This window comes from Stegodyphus dumicola, chromosome 4 (genome assembly GCF_044657685.1).
Source record: "Stegodyphus dumicola isolate Sdum_Otavi_A_Nest chromosome 4, ASM4465768v1".
Lineage (NCBI taxonomy): Eukaryota > Metazoa > Arthropoda > Arachnida > Araneae > Eresidae > Stegodyphus > Stegodyphus dumicola.
In genome coordinates this window covers 110,651,688-110,675,715 of record NC_140771.1, presented here as the reverse complement: position 1 = coordinate 110,675,715, position 24,028 = coordinate 110,651,688, and the positions used below count along the sequence as shown (strand labels likewise).

Genomic DNA, 24,028 nt, shown 5'->3' with positions numbered 1-24,028 from the left:
TTAATTATAACCACCATGTAACTTAGAATTTAAAAATTTGACAGTTTGGTTCAAGTCCCAGCTTAAAAAAAATATATATAAATATAAATTTTTATATTAATCATCTTAAAAAGAATATTTTAAGAAGCTAATTTTTCTCTCGCGTTATAGATTGTATAAAAAACATGATCTTTAATATGATTTAGATTGTTTCAGCCGATATAAGAATCCGGTTACTCAGTGGTACAGAATAAACACTGCTGGGCTCTTTTATTTCTTTGCCATTTAACAAAAAATCTTTTAATTAAAATATTTATCCTTTGGACTTTGCTTTAAAATTTATTTATAGTTAAAATGCCTAGAAAATGAAAAGCTGTCTTCAACTGAAACACAGTTGATGTAACTGATATTTTAAAAAAATTGACAAGAATGCAAAATTTATGGAAGTGTAACAATCCAAAGATCTTTAATTTTCTTTTGTTGAGCACTGAAGATAAATGTAGAAGGAAAAAATGTAGGGATTAAAGGATGTAAAAATTTGAAGGGGATTTTGGTTGTCAGAAATACCAAGGTGCTTCGAAAAGTTGGATGCTTTTGAATATACTTTCAGAATACTTCAAGGAATTTGGGTGTTCAAAGAGAAAACACTTGGACGTGTACACCAGCAAATACCATAATTGAACTTGAGGCTAACGGAAAAGACAAAAACGATATCGACTTAAGAGAGACTGGTTTTCGACTATATGTTTGTATAAATTTAAATTACGTTATAGAACATCATATAATCATAAATGGAGAATCTCATGATATCTTAGTCGAATTATTTGAATATTCATGAATTTAGCCAGTGATGTATGTGGATGTCACCTAAAGACGTTTTCTCTCTTGATGAAACCAGTCTTTCCTTTCATCTCATGCCTTAAAATGCTTAGCCTCTAAAGACTGATAAAGGCTCAGACCAAGTACTGATGAAATGGATTGAATTAGATTATTAAGTTACGGCAAAGCAGAGATATCTGACCTAAAAGGTCTTCGTAAAGAACTTTCTAAGGAAAACCAGTTGGCATACACGTCACAATGAGAAAAACCACGAAAACGCCCATGCAACCAGCCCGTTTTCGAGCCTCGGAGCGAACTACCTGTGTTCAGCGACTTTACCGCTCGGCCGTTGCTGGCTTTATGGAATGGAAGGCGATAGATTTATTTAAAAGGAATGTCAGAAATACCAAGATGTTTCTATAAGTTGGATGCTTTTTAATATACTTGCAGAATGCCTGAAGAAAAAGAGCAAGCCATTAAGAAGAAAAAATAAATTTTTGCATAAAATTTAGTATTTTTTTTTTTATTTAAAACTTTTTAATCTTATGGTATTGGATTCTTGTGATTTCAAAAATAAAATATTTGAATAAAATATGAATAGCATTTTAAGAAACTAAATGTAGGATGATAAAATTGTATAAAGCAATGAGCATAATGTTAAAGCTATTTAAAGAAATATTTGCAAGTCATCCTAAGTTAAAATGTCGGTTATACATCTTTCTCATTTATATATCTTTTCTGAACGGAACATTGAAAGGCGTGTTAACTGTGCTTTACTGTATTTTCTCTTTTAATATATTCTGTTTTCAGATGCATCGTAGTCTGGGACACAAAGTATTCTTCCGAAAGAAACGCAATTCAAATAGATAAAATAAAATCCTGGAAAATTTAATTAATAAATATATTTAAAATGCTCAGTTCGAATGAAAAAGTAATAAATTTGAAGAGACAATGCAACACAAACAATTAAAATAAAAGTATAAAAATTTAAAAATTACCTAAAATAATAACAGTGACAAAAAAAATTATAAAGAAAACTATCTGAAAAAAAATAAACGATGCACCTTATATTTAAACTACGCGGTTCGAATGGGTAAATAGAAATTTTTAAAACTGTTATTCGAAAGAAACCATGCAACTTAATTAAAATGAAATTCGAAAAAGAAAAAAATATTTAAAATAATATCATAAAAATATAATGTAAGGAACATTATTTGAAAGAAAGAACGTTGTGATTTTTATTACTCTCACGGAAAAGGAAAATAGGTTGCCATATATTAAGGAGTTCGCCAAGTGAACTCTTCTTAGCGCAAACTGAAAAAAAAAAAGCGCCAACATAAATTTGTTGATTTCTCCGTAAATTTCTCAGCAAATTTTACAAAATTTCATATTTGGGCGTAATTTGAGTCGTAAAATCGAAATATGTAAAAAAATTGGCATGTTATTTCAGAAAAAGTCCGATTTTGTGTCAAAATACCTATGTAAGAATAGTGCTATATATAAATCTAATATATATCCTAAGTCGCGCTTTCGAGACATGAAGAACGCAATTTGAATTTCGTCAATCGGCCGAGTAGAACGGAGAACGAGAGATATAGAACTGTCCCCCTTTTTTTTTTTTTTTTTTTTTTTTTTTAAGCGCTGTATATATATAAATACGTACAAACCTACGAATAGACGTCACAAAAAAGCTTTTTTTCATACATTTTACAATCCATTTTGGGAAAAGTCTCGTTTATTACATCTGTACGTACAGAACACCAGAGACGAACCCCTGAACTGGATCTGATAGTTACCTTACAGGTAGTTGCGTCCGTACTCCGAAGACTGTCCAAGGGGAGCAGCTCCCGCGGCCACCCTTTCGCTTTTACAAAGCATGAGACGGAAGAAAGCTATGACGAGTTATAAAACGAAAACTCCTATGCGCCCGGAACCCGAGCACTCCGAGAGCAACAAAAATTCAAGAGTGGGGTCCATAGTAATGTTAGTCCCTCTCAACAGACCGAATGAGACCAAACCGCCCAAAACAGCCACAAAATCGTAGGATGTAACGACCCCACAGGCAAGGGACAGACAAGACAGTACAAGTACGGTCTCTGCCAAGCCTGAACCATCCCCCGAATGAGCAGAGGTTCTAGTCCTGTGAAGAGTGATTATATACTACCGTGGTTGAAGGCTGCCTAAGTACAGATTCTAGCCAGTACTTTCCAGGAATTCTCCTGAGTCAGCCCCCCCAGAGGACATCCGTACGTACAGATGGCACCCAAAAATATCCTCTAAATGGATTCGGGAACGGTCAAAATGGATATTTGCACTGCAATATGATAACCGAAATTTTTCGCGATTGCAAAAGTTCCTTTACTTCTCACGAGGGAGTAAAAAATAGTAGTGTTTATAATCAACATTGAGCCATAAAGATTAAACATAAACCCGATTTTATTTACAAACAACGAACCGATCATTTATTTAAAGCTCGTTGCTAAAAAGCTATTTAAAGCTCGAGTTATTTTATCCTATGTCTTAACATGTAATTGGCGGGAAGTCATTTATTAGCCACATACACAGGAAACTAAAATAACAACCCTTTTGCAGTTCCACCTGTTTTATATATATTGACTCAAACTAAGAAATAATCTAAAAACTCTTAAACATATTATGAATATTCACAATACATTGCAGAAAATGAAAACCGTAAGTGTATTTTGGTTATATATACGCACATAGAAAAATAAAATGAAATAACATTTTAATCTCTTAGTTATCAATTACTGATTCTGCACCTTAGGAAATAAAATCTCAAGTATCTTGTATTTGTTCAGGAGCTCCTGTCTACGTGAATGTCATGGTAATTAGGTGTAATTTGCTACATCAAGCCATTTGAGGGTTGTCTGTCCTCAAATACTTTGGATGCCTTTCTGTAAAATATTTCTAAGAGCTTATTTACATTCTATTTAAATAGGAGAAAAATTGTAATTGAAACTGTATAAAGTGATAATCTCTTTGTAATTATTACTTTATACAGTCATTAGGTTTTATCTATGCAAGAAGGTGAAAAATCTACAGTGCCTTCGCCGGCATTCGAACTGCGGACCTCCTGAACGCTTCGAGCACGCTTCCAGTTACACCACGAAGGCATGGGGAAAGGAGGGAGAAAATACCTCATAACTTTTAATCAAAACGTGTCATATTTCGACAAGAACACGAATATTCGTGTTCTCGAAAATCATTTTCAGACTGCATGTAAGATAGCTCTAGTACTGCGCAGGTAATTTTAATGTTATTTGAAACATTTTTTTTTTTAAATTGTCGCAACTGACACATCAAAATATATTTTACATGTCAAAATCGTTAAATATTTATGTTTAATTAGACATTTTGCGTTGAAAAATGAAAATAGACATTTTAGTTGCATTTTTATTTTTTTCTCTTTTTATTATTTAACTAAAAGTGCCGCAGTTACATACAAAAAGATTTGTGCAGTTCACACCAAATTTGTACAGTTAAGAATTTAAAACTATTACATTGACAATGGAAAAATATGAATAACTAGTTAGAAAAAATATAAGTAATTTGTAAGTAGTCTCAAGTAATTCCTACAGAATCTCTGAAATAAATTTAAGAGAACTGGAAAAAGAAGTTTAATAGCATTTTGAGAAGCTCTAACGTCATTTACAAAATTAACAACATAAAACAGATGTGTGTATACTGCCAGTAACTGTTCATTACGTAGATAAGTACGAGATAGACGGGAAATAAAAATGTATGCAAGAATATTTTTGTATCGGTGAAATATTAAAGTCTATCTAAGGCTTAGTAAGAGAAATTAAAAGCTGAAAACATCCTATGAAAAGATGAATTATTTTATAAACAAAATAGTTTATTTTTTGTCTGAAAATTATGGTCAACCAGTGGCTGAATGGCTAAAGCTAGAGCAGTGATACTTTACTTGATGTTTGAAGATAAAAGGAATTTTGTTGTGTCGCTCCCCGCTAGTTTAAAAAATTCATGAGTAATGAAAATACGACCCACTTTTCCATCGCAAATTCTTCACAAAAGTATCATTGAGTACACAGTCCTCACTTGATATGTAAAAATGAATTTACTGACTAAATCTTAATATTATTGGGGCTAACAGATAAAAAAAATCTCTTGGATTCTTAAACCGTGTAGTTCAGGAAAATTTCCAAAATTTTTAAAAAAATACATGATTTAAAAAAAATCCACAAAGGTACGCTGGATCTTTTGAAAGAAAGCAATTATATAATGTTATTATATACGATTTCAGTAGTTAGCCTTTTTTCCTTTCGCTGTTGGAATGAAATTCATAATTCTATGGAAATGCCGAAATTATTGAAAGTTGACCGCCTGATGGTCACTCAAAGTTTCTCTTTGATCTACCGCCCATTGATCTATGAATAGGCTATTCTTTTGTTTAATTAGGGTTGTATCAATCCATGAATTACCCCTTGACCCTGAAAATGTGGGGGGGCCATCTGCTTCGTTCATAATTGTAAGGCCTGTTGCGGCAACGAAGTCTCCTAGTCTCTGTCCTCTGGCGTCTGTGGGGGTTGGGCCCCAAAGAGTGTTTTTGAAATTGAAGTCTCCACAGACAATTGTGGAGATCTGAGCTCTCTATATGTGGTCTTCTAATCTGGACAGAATCGGATCCAGATCATTGTGCAGTGGACAGTACACTGAGATTAAATTAAAAGGCGTGTCGCCGTCTATTTTTAACAGTACGATTTCTGTTGTTGTGTGGATTTCTAACACTGGGACGGATGAATCCGTCACTATGATGGCACTTTTTGCTCCTTCCGGGTGGTAATAGAGTCTATATCTCTGGGGGAAGCCGAAAAGTTTATTCTTTATTAGAAAAGGCTCCTGAATGCAAGCTATTAAGTAGCTGCTTTTATCCTCTAAGTCCCTTCTAAGTTGTAGGCTCGCCCCCCTTGAGTGCTCTATATTAACTTGTGTGATCTGAAACTTATCCATAGTTAATTTTCTTCCTTATTATTTCTAGTTCTCTTATTTTACTTAGACATTGATTATCCTTCCCATTATGTTTATGATATAGGTTTAATCCGAAGTCTTGATTGGCCTTTTTGCAATTTTTACACCTATCTTTTTTAGATTTAGTCTTTCTTTAAGTGTCCTGTCTTGCCACATTTGTGGCTGCATTGTTTTCCCTACAGAACTTTTTGGTATGCCCGAAGCCTAAGCAGTTTTGACATTGCGTGACCTGAATGACCTGAATTCTGGTCCAAAATAAATTTATCTTGTTAGTTTTCATTAATATTTTGAAAGTGGTTGGGTCGACTGAGCACACCCAATGTTTACCAAAGCGTCCATTCATATTGAACTTAACTTCTAACTCTACAACTCTACCGATTGAATATCGAGATTTTGAGTTAAGATTTTTCTTTTTTTCTTTTAGAGTTTCCGCGTCTATCTCTTCTTTTATATTGTATATTATTATTCTAGGATTAAACGATAAAGGCCTTGGATGCTCTACTAAGTCTTTTAATTTTTGATTCTCTCTTATCGCGTCCTCTAGCACTTTTAAGTCATCCTCTTTAACTGTCTCCATAAGCACTTCACCTTTACGTATATTTTTCACACTTTTGACTCCTATTTTAAGATCATTCGGATTTGTTTTTAACTAATTGTTCTTTAACATCCTGTGAGGATGCGGCTCGTCCTTTGGAAACACTAAAAGTTTATGTTCTTTTCTCCTAATAGATCTGGATCTGGATCTTTGTCTTTGTTTTAGCCCGTTGGCTTTAACTTTATCTGCGAATGTCTCTCGTGGTTGATTAGTAGACACTACTCCCTGAATGTAATCCTCTATATTCTGCGTATCCTCAAGTTGTCCTTCTAAGTACGCTATTCTTAAGTTTTGCTTTGTCATTAACATTAACAGACTCGTAAATTGATCTTTGATAGTCTTTCCTAACTTTTTAGAAATTTTTTCATTATTTAATATACCATCTAAGGTACTTAGATACTCATGTGCCTCTTCAATAAATTGTTCTGCATTGGCACTTCCTAATCTTTGTACACTATTTACAGTTTTTGCACTTTTAATACTTTCCTAATCTGTGTGACTACACTGTCTTTGAGTCTCATCCGGGTCCCTTCGATCCCCGGCGCCTTCTGGCCTCTCCGACTCGTGTTCACTTGGAGCGGTCATAGTGCTTTGTATTTGTTAGACACACTATGAGCGTGTGGAGGATGTGTGCCCTACTCGGAAACCACCGCAGGCACCGTAAGGGGTGCGACAAGTGCGGTGGGTGCTCTTCGCGGTGACCGGTACCCTGGGGTTTTCACCGATCACCACTACTAAGCTGTGGAATTAGTTGGACCCTCTTGCGAGGGAGTCCCCAGACCACGGCTAGGTCAACTCCACTGGAAAGCGATTCTGCAAATAGATCACCCATCGACGACTTTTAAACTCAGATAGTACTGGACGGCACCCGACGTTCTTTCTGAGATGCGTCAACAGGCTTAAAGACTTCAACGTTTCCGTATCAATCAAAACTACAATAATCGCTTCCCCCTGGGGGGTGATGGTATGGGGTGCCATTGCCTACAATACACGGTCACCCCTAGTATTGTTCCGTGGCACCATTACAGCCTAGCGGTATGTTCATGAAATCCTGCAAGCACATGTGTTTCCACTCATGCAACGGCTCCCAGGAGCCATTTTTCAACAAGACAATGCTCGGCCTCATACGGCAAGGGTGTCACAAGACTGTCTTCGCACTGTAACTACACTTCCTTGGCCTGCCCGATCCCCATTGTCTCCAATCGAGCATATCTGGGATCATTTGGGACGACTAGTTGGGCATCCCACGAGTTTGAACGAACTAGAGGCAAGGTTACAGCAAACGTGGAACGAAATGTCTCAAGACATCATACAGAACTTGTATAACTCAATGCCCGATCGTATCGCATCGTGCATTCCCGCTAGAGGGGGTGCAACGGAGTATTAACTCCTCCGTTCTTTTGCCTTTTTCTCTGAAATAAATTATCCTTTTCCTTTTATTTTTTTATCATTTACTTAGTCATTGCGTATGTAAAATTTCGTTTCAATTTGACAACTTCTTCTTGGTGCGCTAATTTTTTTCTTCATGAGTGTAGTTAGTCTCATAAATTATCGAATTAATGACGAAAGGCAGTTTTCCAGTAAGAAAATGGGTATCTAATGAACCGTCAGTCATTGAATTTTTACCCCAAGAACTAAGAAGGCGAACGGACCTTTGGCAGAGTGACGAAGTCAAATCCATACAATTCTAGGAATCATTTGGGATGCTAAAGAAGATGTATTCAGAATTAGAATAAATCCACCTATGGATGATGTTTTAACAAGAAAATCAGCTGTCGCAAAAATTTATGATCCTCTTGAGTTTTTATCACCAACAAGGATTCAATTAAAAATATTAATGCAGCATATATTGAAAAAAAAACATTGAATGGGATGATTCATTATCGAATGATATTTCCCAAGCATAAAATCTCGTTAAATCTCAAATAGAACATTTAGCTGAAATCAAGATTTCACGATTCATGATGAAAAATAATTCTATTAAAAATATTTAGTTAATTGGCCTTTGCGATGCGTCTAAATGTGCCTATGTTGCAGTGTTTTATCTAAGAACAATATTCGAAAATGGAATATTCCGCGTTTTATTGATTACTTCAAAAACAAAAGTTGCTCCTGTAAAGACAATAACATTGCCAGGACTCGAACTATGTGCAGCACTTTTCCTTTCTAAACTCTATAAAGTTGTTTCAATATCCTCAAGGGAAAATATTCACATTGTTCAGACTATTTTATATTCAGACTCAAAAATAGTTTTAGATTGTCTTAGTTTATTACCTCAAAGCTGGAAAGGTTTTGTTGCTAATAGAATATCAAACATTCAAGACTCAACTTCAGAAGCTTCATGGACATACGTAAAAAGTCAAGAAAATCCAGCAGATTGTGCCTTCAGAGGTATTTCTGCATTAAAACTGAAAAGTCTCACTTTGTGGTGGCATGGTCCTCAATGGTTGTATCATCATAATATGCTCCCTCTGCCTAGAGATCCACAGGAAGCATGTGTAGATGATATCAGAAGCGAAGAAAATAAATTGCTTCTGTCAGTCAACATCACCATTTCAGATACACCTGAAGTTACTGCTATGTTAGAAATTATTTCGAAATACTTATCGTTTTCAAAATGCATTAGAATAATTTCGTGGTGTTTAAGATTTATTAGAAATTGCAATACAAGCTCAAGTCAAAGAATAAAATAGTCAAGTCGAGTCAAAGAATTGAAGGTGTATTATCACCTGGAGAGCTACAACTGCTTACAATAGACACTTTCCTTTCCTCAAAACAGTAAATTGATTCCAATGAATGTTTTCCTTGATGGAGAGTGAATTATTAGAGTAGGAGGACGGTTAACAAACTCGAACTTAGATCACAATCTAAAACATCAAATTCTTATGCCAAAGAATCATTATTTCACTACGCTATTGATACAATATTATCACAAAATGCATTTACATAGTGGTCTTCTATTTACTTTGCATTGTATCCGTCAAAAGTATTGGATACCCTCTGGAAGAGATGCAGTCCGACGAATTCTATCTAAATGTTTGACTTGCTTAAAACTGAAATCACAACCATGTCATACCATTAAGGGAGACTTGCCTTCTAGTAGATTTAGTGTTGGAAGAGCATTTTGTACCGTTGGACTTGATTTTAGTGACCATTCATTACAAAATCTAACCTCACACGCAGCACAGTAAGAATTAAATCGTACATTGCTCTTTTCATTTCCTTTGCCACTAAAGCAATTTATCTCGATGTTGTTTCAGATTTATCAACAGATGCCTTTCTAGCGGCTTTAAGACGGTTTATCTCTATACGTGGAATGCCAGTAAATCTGTATTTTGATAACGCAACGAATTTTTAAACAACCTACATAAAAGACCAATCAGTGCTTCTGAATTCTGCTAAAATTCAAAATTTTGCAGCTCAAGAATCTTTTGTATGGCATTTTATTCCACGTTCAGCTCCACATTCCGGAGGAGTGTGAGAGGCTGAAATCAAATCTGCGAAGCAACATTTATTCAAAGTTTGAAGTCAGCTATCTTAGCTTTTGAAGAACCATACAGATTGAAGCGTGTCCAAATTCTAGGCCACTTATTCCTCTTTCTTCAGATCCTCAGGATTTAGAACCGCTTACTCCAGGACACTTTTTAATGGGTGCTCCTGTAACTTCCTTTCCTGAGAAACCTCCAAAAAAAGTCTCGTTGCTTAAAATCATGATGACATCTGATTCAACAGCTTCGTAATCAGTTTTGGTCAAGATGGCAGAAGGAATATCTGAATGAACTACAACTACGAGAAAAGTGAACTTTGCGTGCAAACAGTATTCAAGTGAATGACTTGGTTTATCTCAAAGAGGATTTTCTTCCTCCTTTCAAGTGGAATCTTGGAAGGATCACAAAAGTTATTCCTGGAAAAGAAGGAGTCGTTCGAGTTGTTGAAGTAAAAACGTCAACTGGACTTTATCAACGTCTAATTTCCAAATGCTGTCCTCTTCCTAAGTAGACATTCCTGAACTTGAGTGTTCAGCCGGGCGGGGGAGAAATGTTCAGTTTCAAAAATGTTTATACCTTATTTTATCCTTTTCTATAGAAGGCTCTGCTCTCGCGCCAGATGTTTAGTTTGTAATGTATTTTTTTAAATTTTGCCGTGTGTTTGTGGCAACAGATAAAATAAAACCAAACGACTCGTATTCGATGCTAAAAAAAATCTGATGTATACACCACATGACTTCCTTGTACGGAATATTAAATTATACGCAATTTTTCTTGCATTTCATTTAAACTGTCATACAGCTCGGCAACAGCGGATTGTGATCTGGAAAGCGGATTGGATTGTGATCTTTCATTTGATAGCGAGACCTTTTTTGGTTGTCATCCATGGCATGTCGGTATGGTACGCCGTTGTATTGTTCTTTCTTTTTCGGTACACTGGGCTTATATTTCAACAAGACAAGGCCTGGCTGCATATTACCATCCTTTCTACTGATTGTCTTCGTGGTTATCAAATGCTTCCTTGGCCAGCTAAAATTGCCAAATCTGTTTTCAACATTTGGAGTCTGATGAGCAGACGCTAGACCAAGTTTCGATTCTGATGGAGAAGCGTGGCGGCATCCTCATGAGATGGCGGCCTCGCCTGCTCATCAGACTCCAAACCTGACAAGGGAGCTTTTTTGACAAAGGAGCTTCATTGTCAAAAGATTTTTAGTAGCCTTTGCAACTGAGAATCCTTTGTAGAGAGGAAATGTTGGAAATTGAATATCTTATCTAACTAACACTTCATACCAGCAAAACAAATTAATTTCAGTCATTTAAGCTATTTATTACAATCAAACAACTCATCATGATTTGGATATACAATATTGTTTGTTACATTTTGATACAAAACTGCCCATCTGTACTATCATTATTATCCTGCAAAAGAAATTCCTGAAATAAAGTGGCGTCAACTCAGTTATCAAAAGAATAATTGTTTCAAATTTGAGTCAACGTTTAAGCTCTTTGGCACATCACGCTCAATGCTTATTTATGCATGTTAAATGTTTTATTCTTTTCCTATCTGTTACTGGCTAACAGTTTGGTTAACATTAAAACTTTCTATATTATTCTTAAGATTAATTTTATTTTCTAGTCCCAGATACTATAAAAATAATATGCAGTAAATAGAAGTATGGCAAAAGGATACAGGTAATTCATATTAAAATGTCTATTTAGTTGAAAATGTACGGGAAGTTCTGAGAATGTCTATATATAGATATTGTTACAGCAATTTTGCTAAGGACGTCCACTTCATTTATTTATTATATAAATTTTTATTATCATACAATAAACATAAGCACACTTCTTATATTAAATAAATGTTGCTACTAATACTTAGGCTTAGTGTCAACTACCTTTTGCTTTCTATTGCTAATAATGCATTAGTTTAATTTGTTTATTCCTGAAACTGTATTAAATTTTAAATAATTGTTTTGATTTGATTAAAACAACACAAATTATTATTCTTTTGATTTTCTATATATTTAAACATAGTTTATTTTCTCTAACATACATTAAATTGACATGAGCGTTTTACATCTTAAGGAACCCAGCTATAAGGAAATTCAAAGGAACCGGAAGTTTGATTCGCTATGTCCAATTTGATTAAGAAATAGATTACCTTACAAAATCCCTTAAAAATTAAAGGAGAAAACGAAAAAAAAATCTTATTAACATTTCCCCTCTATCAAAAGAAATAAATAATATATATAAGTAAAAGAAAATCATATTAAATTTTAATTACAATTATTACGATAATAATATGTTATTTGTTAATATTTTTACGATACAAATACCACGATTCCTTTAATTACACATTTATAACTATGAATAATTACTTTATTCATAAAAATAGTGTTTTATATTTACCTGAAAAAGAATAACAAAAAATACTGACGAAGTTACTTTTAGCTTTTACTTTAAGATATGCATTGCTGCAAAGCAAAGACTCTGTAACTTTTGCAAAGAATAGCTTATGCCTTGCAAATGACCTAAGAAATGCGAAGTACCCATTCGTAGTACTCATTCGTACTTACATATAATTTAATACTCAAACTAAACAATTCAATAAGGATACAAAATTTTCATACCGTAAAAGACAAATCAACTTTATAGCCCAAACTCTAAGATGTACTACTTCCTCTTTCTCTGAATGGTGAAGACTTCCAAATCATGATATCAATCTTGAATAGAGCTTTGTCTGACATTTCAGTCAGTTAAATGGCACCACCAATAGTCGAGTGGTTAAGAAGCCTTAAAACTGGTAGTTCGACTTATTTTAGGATTTAAACCTAGGCAAAAATGCCTGCATGGCTCGTTTTCGTGGATTTCTCCATGTGTAATGTGAATATGAACCAGTTTCCTTCCGAAAGTCCTCTATGGAGGCATGCCTTCTCTTAAGCAGATAGGCTTCATGATTTCGCCATATCCAAATGATCTAACCTAAATTTAATAACATTCAGTTTCACCTGTTAGAAACTGGAAATCAAAAGCCTATCTTTTATAATGTATATCTTCATTTTAGTTGTAAGATTAAAATATTCATGATTTCTTTCATTTGTAATGGGAAAATTAGTTCTTTTATAAGTTAAATCTCGACAGTCTGATTTATTAACCTTTCTTTTTAACTTCTCTTCATATTCTAAATATTCATCTTAAAAGCTTAATGTTCACATTTCTTAAGAATGTTTACTCTCATTTTACGCAGAGGAAAAGATAATCTTTCTGATATGTTTGTTTGTGTGAGTCAGTATGACAAACATACGAGGGGTATTTGACTAAGAAAAGGGATGCTTTTGTTGGGGACATTCCAAGGGAAAGCTCATCTTTACATATCAGGAGACGAAAACAACGAAAACATTTATATTTGGTTGGCCTTTAGTATTAAGTTAACCCATCTATTAGGCGTGCAAATTTTCTGCACATTTAAAATTTATAATTAGAAGTGGTTTTTTTTTTTTTTTTTTTTTTTTTTTTTTTTTTTTTTTTTTTGCTGCATTTAGTTCCACAAACTGACATAAGCAAAATTTTGAGCTGATTTGCTTGCTATCAGGTTCAAGCCATTGCAATGATTTATCACTCAGTGCCTTCTATAAATTTGAACTTTTTATAAATATATAATAATAATAACAAGTTGAAAATTATATAAAATATGTAATAATTAATTTTTGCCAATTTTAAGCATTAAATAATTAATCATTAATTGCTTAATTTGGTTAACTGATTTAAGAAAAGCATGCGAATGGCGCAAGTGTTCAAGAATTAGGGCCCTTTTTACTGATTTAAATTTTTTATTTTAAAATGTTACTTCTCTGTATATCTCAAAACTGTAAGTTAACTATCATAACTTAATTTTTTTAATGTATTTCTAAACTTTCGTAGCTAATTTAGCCTCCTTCCTAGCCCTTCACTTGAGACGACTGCCTCATTTGCCTCATCCTTGTCTCGGCTGTGTCTACAAAACATCAAACTATGATCTGTATGCTTAAACTAATAGCAGACTCCTGAAATTTTTGTCTTAGGCATTTTCCAAGCAATGCACGACGAAAAGAACTCTTCTAAAACTTGGAAAAAATCTTCCAAATGGTTCTAGGCTCATAAGATGAGGCTGGCAGTATAATTAGAACCAAAATTTTGGTAAAACCATATAATGATATAAAAAACTTCATAACTGATTATACTAAGCATTTTATCGAAAAGTTAATTTCAAGTTAAAAGGCAAAACATATAACTGTAAGGTACAAAAGAATATGTCAAAGAACTTTCGCTAAAGGAACCAATAATTAGTCAGAAAAATCAGCATGACGTGAATAGCTCGTTTTATGAGACACTTTTTTTCGTTCTCGTAACTGAATGAGATTGCTCTTTTTCACTTTTGAAACTTGAGTACTGCAAGTTTACTCACGTTCTTCTTGTTATTTATGTTGTTTAATATTGGTTCCTTTAATATTTAGACAATAGTCGGCATTTCTTTGTGTAAATGTAATATACATATATATAAAGAGTTTTAAAGTTCAGAATTAAGTGCACTAAAATTAAAAAACTCTTTTCAATCGTCATACCATATTTTGCCCTGTCGTATCAAAAGTGTAATTGTGGAACACCCAGAACACGTACTGAGACCTTAACAGAATTTTAAAGAATATTAAAAGTAATTGCACAGAAATGGCATATACGAAGTGTTTCAAAAATACCTGGCAAAATGTAAAGGTATGTAAGTAGTATTAGATAAAATCGAAATATGCAGATTTTGTAAAGAAATGTGCGTTTAGAAATAGGGCGTTGTTGAACAAAAGATGAAAGCGTTCTGCTGGCGTAAATCGTCATTTCTCGTGCCCCTTCCAAGCCGTAGGAATTAGTGCAGGAAAGGTGAGCTCCCTAATATGTACTATCTTATCAACGGGGCTGAGAACAAAAATAGAGCAACTGCTTAAAAAATGCATTCGGGAATCGTTCTCTGTGTCTCCTTTGAGTAGGTGCTCTTTTTTAGCCCCAGCCATAAATGTAGATAAAATGCATATATGAGCAAACTCCACGTTAGTGTATCAATGCATACTTCTCAAATCGCACAAGAAATGTTGACTTACACCAACAGAATGCTTTTACCTGCCGTTCAACAGAGCACTCAACGCTTCATTTCCCCACACAAAATCCACTTGTTTTGGTCTTATCTACCTGCCTTTTCATTTCAGCCCGATATTTTTAAATTACCCTATGTATAAGAGTGATCATATTCTAATGATTTAAATTTCACTTTGACAATTTTTGATTTAATGTCCAATATTGTAAAACCCCTAATGATTTTATTTTTAATCATGTATGACGAAGAATATTGTAATAAGAAAAAAAGGAGGTTTTTCTCTTTTTGATGCACTCAACTAAAACAATATAATTTAAAATATTTTCTATGTATTTTTTTTTTTTTATCATTCTCGATTTTTAGAAAGAATGGGAAAAAATAAATTCACTGCCTCGGAAATTTGGAGAGTTACTCCTTCTAATTAGCATAGCAATGAAAAGCGTCACTTCATTTTCTTTTAAGATCTTCCGATCGCTTCGATGGTGTCAATTCACATTCAGTTCATTGAATTTCTTTTTCCTAATTTTCCTTTAAAAATATGTTTTTGTTAGCAGCCGCATGATCATCGTAAACAGGAAAAATCGCCAAAACTTGTAAATTAAAAATATCGAAAATCTCCATTTGGCAGATTATTTTCTGATATGTTTAGCAGTTCAAAAATAAAAATTTCTGAGTGATTAGTTTCATCGTTCAGCAAAAACATGTACAAAATTTTGGTCAACGCATGGGTCAGTGGCCAACAAACGACCGCTCCCTAACTCCAAGTTTTAAATAGCAGCGTGCTTTAAGTAACGTGTCACTTCCGAATGATAGTTAGTAAACAAAATGTAATATATTTTTAATATTTATATAAAATTCTTAAATACTAAGATTTAAACGTTTTGAATTACATTTTAACATAGTTTTTCATGGAACACAGTTTGTTTCCGGTTATCCAACTTCCGGTTACCCAGTTTTACCCGAAATCTAATCAACTCGACACAACCACCAAATCTTTATATGAATCCAGAAAGCTTAAATACGGAAAGCTAGAAATTTCTGAAAGTTTTATATAAAAGTTATCATAGATGACAAACTCTACACACATATACACACAAACAGATATCACTGTAAAAGTTGTAAAGAGCCGTTCCCATTGGGTTTATCTGAGCTAACGAACACAACTGACGTAACCGATCCATCTCCAAAACCAGTTTTTTTCCCTTAGGGCAGCGAGTCAAAAAATCTGAACTGCAGGCAAAGCGGAGCCAGTCGAACACGTGGACAAGGGCCGTTCTCACTGGGGTTTATCTGAGCTAACGGAGTCAAGTCCACGTGTTCGACTAACACAAGACAGAAAAGCTTCTATTTGTGATGAATGAAGTAATGAGCTCAATCATTCCCTTTTCAAAGTTGAAATTAATAAGCTTGTAAATCCGCCCCTCATGCCAGACGCGGTCAAAAGCTTTCGCCACGTCCAGCATGAGGATGGCAACATTTTGTCTGTGGTGTAAGGCATCTCCACAAAATTCCACAAGCCTTACCAGCTTCTTGGAAGTACATAATTTTGCGCGAAATCCGAATTGTTCGGGCGGAAGTACATCTAAGAAGGGCTTGAGCCGATTTAGGATAACACGTTCATAAACTTTTTCTAGCCCTGAGAGTAAGCTAATGGGCCTGTAGCCCTCGGGCTGGGTAGTATCCTTTCCTGGTTTTGGCAATAATATAATTTTAGCGTGCTTCCAGCAATTGGGGAAGTAGCCCCCCTGATGTTGAGGTAGGCGTTTACGATACTTGTGTACTTCGTAATCATGTTCATGGGTAGTCTCTTGATGGCAATATTACTAATAGTATCATGCCCAGGTGCTTTGCGGGCCTTAAATTTCTTGGTAATTACCAAGAACTATTGGTATTGGAATAAAAAAATTGCCGTTTGAGACCTTATTTTGGCCAACCTGGCTTTCCTAAACAAAGATTTATTTAGTGTTACAAGGGTCAGAGGAAATTTATTTTACATTTTTGGAGGAAACCTCGCTAATTGCTTCTTCAATGAAGTGCGAGAGATGTAGATCACAGATGAAGATCTTTTTTTTTTTCTGGTACTTATCAATATACAACAGGTAAAATACGTAAAAAAATGTAAGTACATATTTTTCTTTTACTTTATAATTGTATATTTCAGTTTTTATTAAAAAATTAATACAGTGTTTACAAAAATTCCTGAGATATTTATTGCCACATATGTTTTAAAGTTAAATAATTATATCTCATAAAACTTATTTTAAAGGATTTGAATTTAAGTAATTTAAAAATTTTATTTGTTTTAAACGTTGTAGGATGTTTTTAATTCAATATTCAATTTAAGTAATATTTTATTCCAATTAAATGTTGCCGAAATTTTTTATAGCGATGTTTTTATTCTATTATATGAAAGTAATAATTTAACCTTACTTTAGCATTTTATACTCTTAGTAAATGTATTTATTTACATTTGCCATCCATCTTAGAAAACAACGTTTTCAACAAAAAATTAATCCATTATTTTTAACGATATTTATTTTTTTAAATTTTCGAATACTTTACTATGCGTGTAATATCTAAAAACAGCATTTTTCAAGATGGCTGACGACTGTAAAAACCGCGCCAAAAATTGCGCCAATGTAAATCGCCAAAAATCCGTGCAACCGTCTACCAAAGTAGCAACGAGTCTTTTATTCTGTCCCTACGTACAGATGTTACTCAAAAACATCGTTAAATTGCATTCGATAACGGTCAAAATGGATATTTTCGTTGAAATAGGATGCCTGAAAATTTTCGGGATTACGATACTTCCTTTTTACTTCATACAAAGACGAAAAAAGGTTCAGTATTTAATTTTAAAAAATATATGTGCCAAATTTTGAAACGTAGCATTGTGGAACATTCCGTTGTCATCGTAGATATGAATGTATACAAATTTCAAGAAGTCTGTTGAGTAGAAGTGGATCAAAAGCTAATTTGAAGATTAGAACGAAACTAACTAATTATTAAGCAACAAGCATACAAATGAAAAATTGGAGCCGTGTAGAATTAGGAAATTTATGTTGATGAAGAGACAAGTCTGTGTATGTACAAGTACCAGCTTCCGATTAACTACCGTTAAGGCTTACAGAAGGTATGATGTGTATTAGTGGACCCTTTACATTAGTTTGTTCTGAGATTAATTTATCCGATGAAAAAGATTCCTCTTTGGCCGTTATAAATAATCATCAAATTAAAAAAGAATTTCAGTTATCAAAAAGTACTAACAAAAGAACGATATTCACAGTTCTTCTATTTAGCACTTTTTTATCATTCTTCAGAAGCTTAAAATCAAGTTCCAGGTATTGCGGCAATTATAGCAGAAGGTTACAAATTATTGCGTGTCTTTTAAATAAAATGGTAATACTCCAATTTGTGTTAAATCTGTTAATATAAAGGGGAAATTAATTTCAAGACTTACCTCTTTGATTATTTTCTTGATGCTGTATTATACTCCAGAGAGCTGCTAGGAAAAACCTAACGTCTTCTTTAATAAATCATTCATCACGTAGAAATAATCATAAACATGACTAGCTTTTCTTAGTTTTGTATTAACATAATATTATTTATATTTTTAGATTAAAAGGCTAATCCTTTAATCAAGAATATTCTATTACAGCCGATTCAAAAGTTCCCAAAAATCAGGTTCAAGTTAAAGTTCTAAATAAAAAATGCTAATTCTACGGGTTATCATCTGGTTTTCTCTCTGTTAACAAAAAAGCTCGAATCAATTAACTGTTTTCTTCTCCTTTTTTTCTTTTACCGGAGTAGTTGCCAACACAGGTTCTAGACGTTAAATTTGATACTAAAGCGAACACAATAAAATTTATGAAGGTTTTCTGCCCTCTCGGTTTGTAAAGTGAGCCGATTTGCATAAAAGGCTATACTTTGAAACAACAGTAAATATATGCAGTAACAGTAAGCAGTAATAGATGCGTTATTTTTTACCAAAAACATGACACTGAAATTAATACTTTCTTTGCTTGGAAGGGAAAGATTCACATTTTTGTTAATTTCAAATGATGAGGACTCATTCATTTCAAAAAAAGATGTAGCCTTGTTTCTTCAAAAGCATATCTTTCTTTAAAATGGTTTTATTCCGTAAGAAAGAATAAAACATCATGCGCTGATCTTCAAAATGCACTCCTTCTGTTCATTGAAAATTAATTTTAAATAAGGCTAAATTTAAACTATCAACGAATTTCATCATGACTTACTTGCATATCTTTCATCGGTTAAATTTAAATACAGATATTTTAATTAAAATATTCATTATTTTAACTAAAAGTTATGTTAGTTTAAATTTATTAAAATTCGTTTTTTTCCTAAAATTGTCCAATTTTAAAATTTTATGCGTTAAATCCATAAATTAATGAAAAAAAAGAATATATTTACATCTTATTTTTAGACAAATACATATTTTTTCTAAATTAAATAATTGAAATTCACAAAGACATTCATCTGCTTAATTTAGTCTTTTGGTTAAATCGTGATTATAGGAAATATATTATTTCATTCACAGTATCAATGCAAATTATCAAAAATATGTTACCAAAGCTTATATGGATAATAAAATGAACCTGAAGCATTATACTAACCGCTCTAATAAATCGTTGGTTTTATTAGTATTTTGAATCTGGCAATACTTGTTGTTTATTTAAAAGTTTCGCAATACAAACAAAGTAAATTCTGCAGAAGTAATGTTAATCCATCTAATCTCATTTCAAGAAATGAGTGAAATTGCTCACAAAATTTCAATATTTTTACAAAAAATTTGTACATTTCATAAGATTTTTTAAAAAACTTCTTGAGGTTTTCGCATGCTTGAAAAAATTGTATAATTTCTTTAACTATGCTGGATTTCAAGAATTTTTTATCTTCAGGTGAAGCCATCTAATCAAAGTGCTGAAGATATATCAGAGAAGGAGTTATCAGGTGTAGATCACATTGCTTTCTCAGAGGACATTGCTGACGAAAATGTACCGAAAGCAGTAGAATCACGTATCACTTCTGTCAATGGTATGTCTTTTATGTATTTATATAATGATCATTAGTGGAAGCAAGATATCCAAATTCCAAACGAAACGAAATTACCTTCGCTCTTCAGAAAAAACATTTAGTTAGAAACCAATTCAAAAATTAATATCTAAGCAATTTCTGGTCATTTACTTCTTTTATATTTTCAGTACAATCCCTTGAGATATTTTATCAAACCAAAAATAGCCTCAACAGAACTGAAAAATATACAGCTTTAGTCATTCTAAACACAAAAGCGAATATTATAGGTCCAATTTAAAGTTCGAGATTATTTGTTCCACCAGAGTTCAAAAGCTTCAGTAGAATCACAAACTTACTAACTCAGCATATAAGGTATTTCTCCCGTCTTCTTAGCATGCCTTCGTAGTGTAAAGGTCAGCACGCTCGGCACGTATTCAAGAGGCCCGTGGTTCGAGTCTCGGCGAAAGCCTTGCTCATTTTTCATCTCTCCTGCTTCGAAATTACCTAATGTCTCTACAAGCATAGATTAAAATCACTGAGTATAAAATATGGTAAAAGATCGTTATCCCTTTGATTTGGCCAATTGCATCTCGTGTCCTCTTCGTAGTCTCCTTTCTAAGTAAGGAGACAGTGAGAAAATAAAATCATTCCTCTCGTGCGTCCATATGATTCAATGATCAGTACATTCAGCTAGATGCAAGATTTCGCGTTCGATTCTTAATAAAAATTTGTATGATTTCTCAAGATTCTTGTTCATAAATGAACTAACGACTCTGTATATGCACTTCTTAAGAGCTAACTCATGCTGTACTCAAGCTGTCTCTAGTTTTTCATTGGTGAAAAAAAGATTTTAAAAATTTAAGTCAGTTTATGAACGCATCTATGTATCTAATACGGAAATTTCGTAAGTTTTCCTTGGAATGCGGACTCACGAGCCGTATGCTACTTCTACTTCTACTTAACCACTTCTACTGCAGACGAAACACCATTAATTCTTAACGAAATAAAATTGTTAAAATAACCGTTAAATTGCAATACTTTTGATTATCTCAAAGCAGTATTTAACCTGATCACTATGCCCTGTTATTCGTAATTTAAAGCAAATGTAAAATTTAAAGATGAAAAGAATTGCAAATGCTGACGAAAATTAAGAGTTGGAAAAAAATTGAATAACAAAAAGTATATTTTTAATAATGAACAGTTTAAAAAATTTTTATATATACCGCAAAACTATAATAAAGTGAAAATATTAAAGTATAATAGATCTTTTAAATATGCATTGAGCTGCAGGGGGGGAAATAGTACATTTAATTTTAGGCTTGTAAAAACAGAAAAGAAATTTTTAAAAATTCCTAGTGTAGCAGTTGATTAACTTGCACAAAAATAAAATAAAATACATAAGAAATTAGAAAACAAATTTTAAAAAAACTGAAGTTGTTTGAAAGGTGAAGTAAAAAGTCCAATACCATACCTCAGTGAACCAGTTGAAATGTTAATAATTTCGTGAAACGGGGAGGATAAAAAAATATAATGGAATAAAAATGTTTTAAAAAATAAGAAAATAATGTACGGAACCTACTTCTTTCCGATATTTTCCTGTCTATAGTCACTTAATCAAAAATTATAATTTTAGTAAACTATAATTCTGGACATATGATAATAATCTATATAATCATCATAAATTCTTTAAACATTTTTCGACCTTTTCTTTCCCGTATTTGTTTAATTTTCGTTAATATAAATTATGACATCTGAAATGAAATTTCTGCTTTGACACTAAATTTCTCATTCAGAGCGATGATATTTTGTAACAAACATACCTTTTTTTGAATTGAAAAATATTTACCGGATAATCAAACTTTGAAAAATTGAATAAATTTTTCTTATTTTCGCTTTCAATCTAAACGGCATTTTCATGTGGTTCAAACTATACCTTTGCATCTTTATCCTTTATTTAATGGAGCCTGTATTGTGTCATTTATTTCCGATCTGATCATTTTATTCCATCCTTAGTGTATGACAAATAACTTTCTTCGAAGATTTCTAAAACATAGTTTTCTTTCAAACTTCATTTCTCTAAATTCAGAATTTGTCAAATTAACTTGATTTGGGAATAAAATCTTAAAGCTGCAGTATTAAATCGGTGTTTTCCCCTTTTAAAAATATAAAGCATTTCTGCCTATCTTTCGTTCAGTTACTGCTGAAGATTTACAGAATTCATTACATTAATACATGGCATTAATGCTTTAAGAAATGCCAGCATCTTAGTTTTGTTTGATAGTGCCCACGGTGCATGATTTCGCTTCTCGTACTCAAACTGTCTCGAATAATAAATGAATTTCTTCTTTGAATATGCAGATTTCTTCATTTTTCTTCTCAAAATTCCTTTGCACAATCGTATCAAAAGCACTCTAAATTCACAATTGCTACTTGAAACCTCATCCGATTTCCCATTATATATTATTTGTGCATCTAGCAGATGTAAATCTAGTACTATATTTGTTTCAAAAACCACTAGAAGAAGGTACTATACATTTAAAAGAAGGGAAAACTGCCACAGTTATTGAGACTTAGAATTAGCCAAATGCCGCTTAAAAATTCCTGGAGACCTTTTACTCCTTACCTGGATCTCAAAACCACTAACATATTAAAATTATAGTCTTCCGTAGTGAGCGTCATATTAGTTCCAAAAACACACACAGAGATCGTATTTTTTCCTCGAGTGTAAAGAAGATACTTGTTGCATGATAAATATAAATAAAAAAAAAATAATCTTCAATATCATTCTCTTAGCAAAGCAAGAGCATCGAAGAAGTATCTGCTCTTTTTGTGTGTTAAACTTCTGGTCATCGACATTTTTCTTCTTCATCGAACAGTGTAATATCTGTTTCCGTGAAAGAAACCCATTTTTAGGGGTGATTGTCCTTTTTTTTCAAGCTCTGGTCAGTCCTTAGATATTTTCTGTTTAGCTACTCTTCCTCAGTATTACACAAAATCTCTTCCTTAGTATTCAAATTAAGATCTTACGGATCTCTTTGAAATATTACTGATCATGAAAAACTGCTATCTAAAATAAATTTATTTATTAGTAATACCTTAATACCGATTAGTACTATCGACCACGCTTATAGTAATTCAGTAGCAGTTCTACAGTGAAGTAATAATTGGCAAGAGATTATTTAAACTTCATTAAAAAGTAAATTAAGATATATATGTGTTCAAAGCATAAACTCTCTATAGGCAATTTTAAAGTATTTAGTTTAAATTTGGCTGATCCGCATAATTAAATTTTAATTTAATTGTGAATTTTCTTTGAATTTAATTTGGTTTAATGCAGTCCATACATTTTGTTCTTTTTTTTTTTAATTCATCCATTCAGTAATAATTTAAAACCTATGAATTCAGCTCAAAATTATGCAATAAGAACTTTTTTTTTTTTTTTCCATTGACGTGTACTTAAAAATGTAATAATAATGACATGTAATAATAGCTACATATTTCACAAATCACTTAGCGTTGCCCTTAGTATTAATATATTTTTCTCTTTTAAATATTGCTGCCAGAGGATTAAACTATGATAGTAAGAAAATATATCTTTGATTCTTTCTTAAACACCCACGGCGACAGAGCGCTGTAGACATTCGTTTCGTAGACAGAGTAAAAGATTAGATTCGCCAGAATGGCAACATCCGCAGAAAGTCATCTTAAATTTCTCTCTTCACGCCGCCCAATCGCCCTTCGGACTCTTCATCTCCGAAATGCGATTTCGGGTTTGTGGTGGCATTTGTCAGTGATGATGTAAGACAGTGGTAAGTCTTAAATTATAATATTTTACCTGCATATGCTGATCTCAGAAATTCTACAAGCAGAACAGTATGAGCTGATGTGTTTTGCTGGCATTGGTTTGTTCCAGCTTATAGTGATCTAGATTACCGGGAAGTATCGAAGTGTAGTTGTTCAGCTCCATAATGGACTAAG

The 24,028-nt window shown here is 33.0% G+C and overlaps 1 protein-coding gene across 3 annotated transcripts in view; it reads left to right on the top strand.

The window, feature by feature from the left end:
• Larp4B (La-related protein 4B) overlaps window positions 1–24,028 on the top strand; it is a 327,432-nt gene that overhangs the window by 172,302 nt on the left and 131,102 nt on the right. For 2 of the 3 annotated variants that reach the window (XM_085815337.1, XM_085815336.1), the window contains exon 2: window positions 19,936–20,071. In XM_085815337.1, coding sequence (XP_085671463.1) covers window positions 19,936–20,071 — 136 coding nt within the window. Of the gene's footprint in view, window positions 1–19,935; window positions 20,072–23,712; window positions 23,860–24,028 lie in introns of those variants that run through there. The other variant, XM_085815338.1, reaches the window with a different exon arrangement.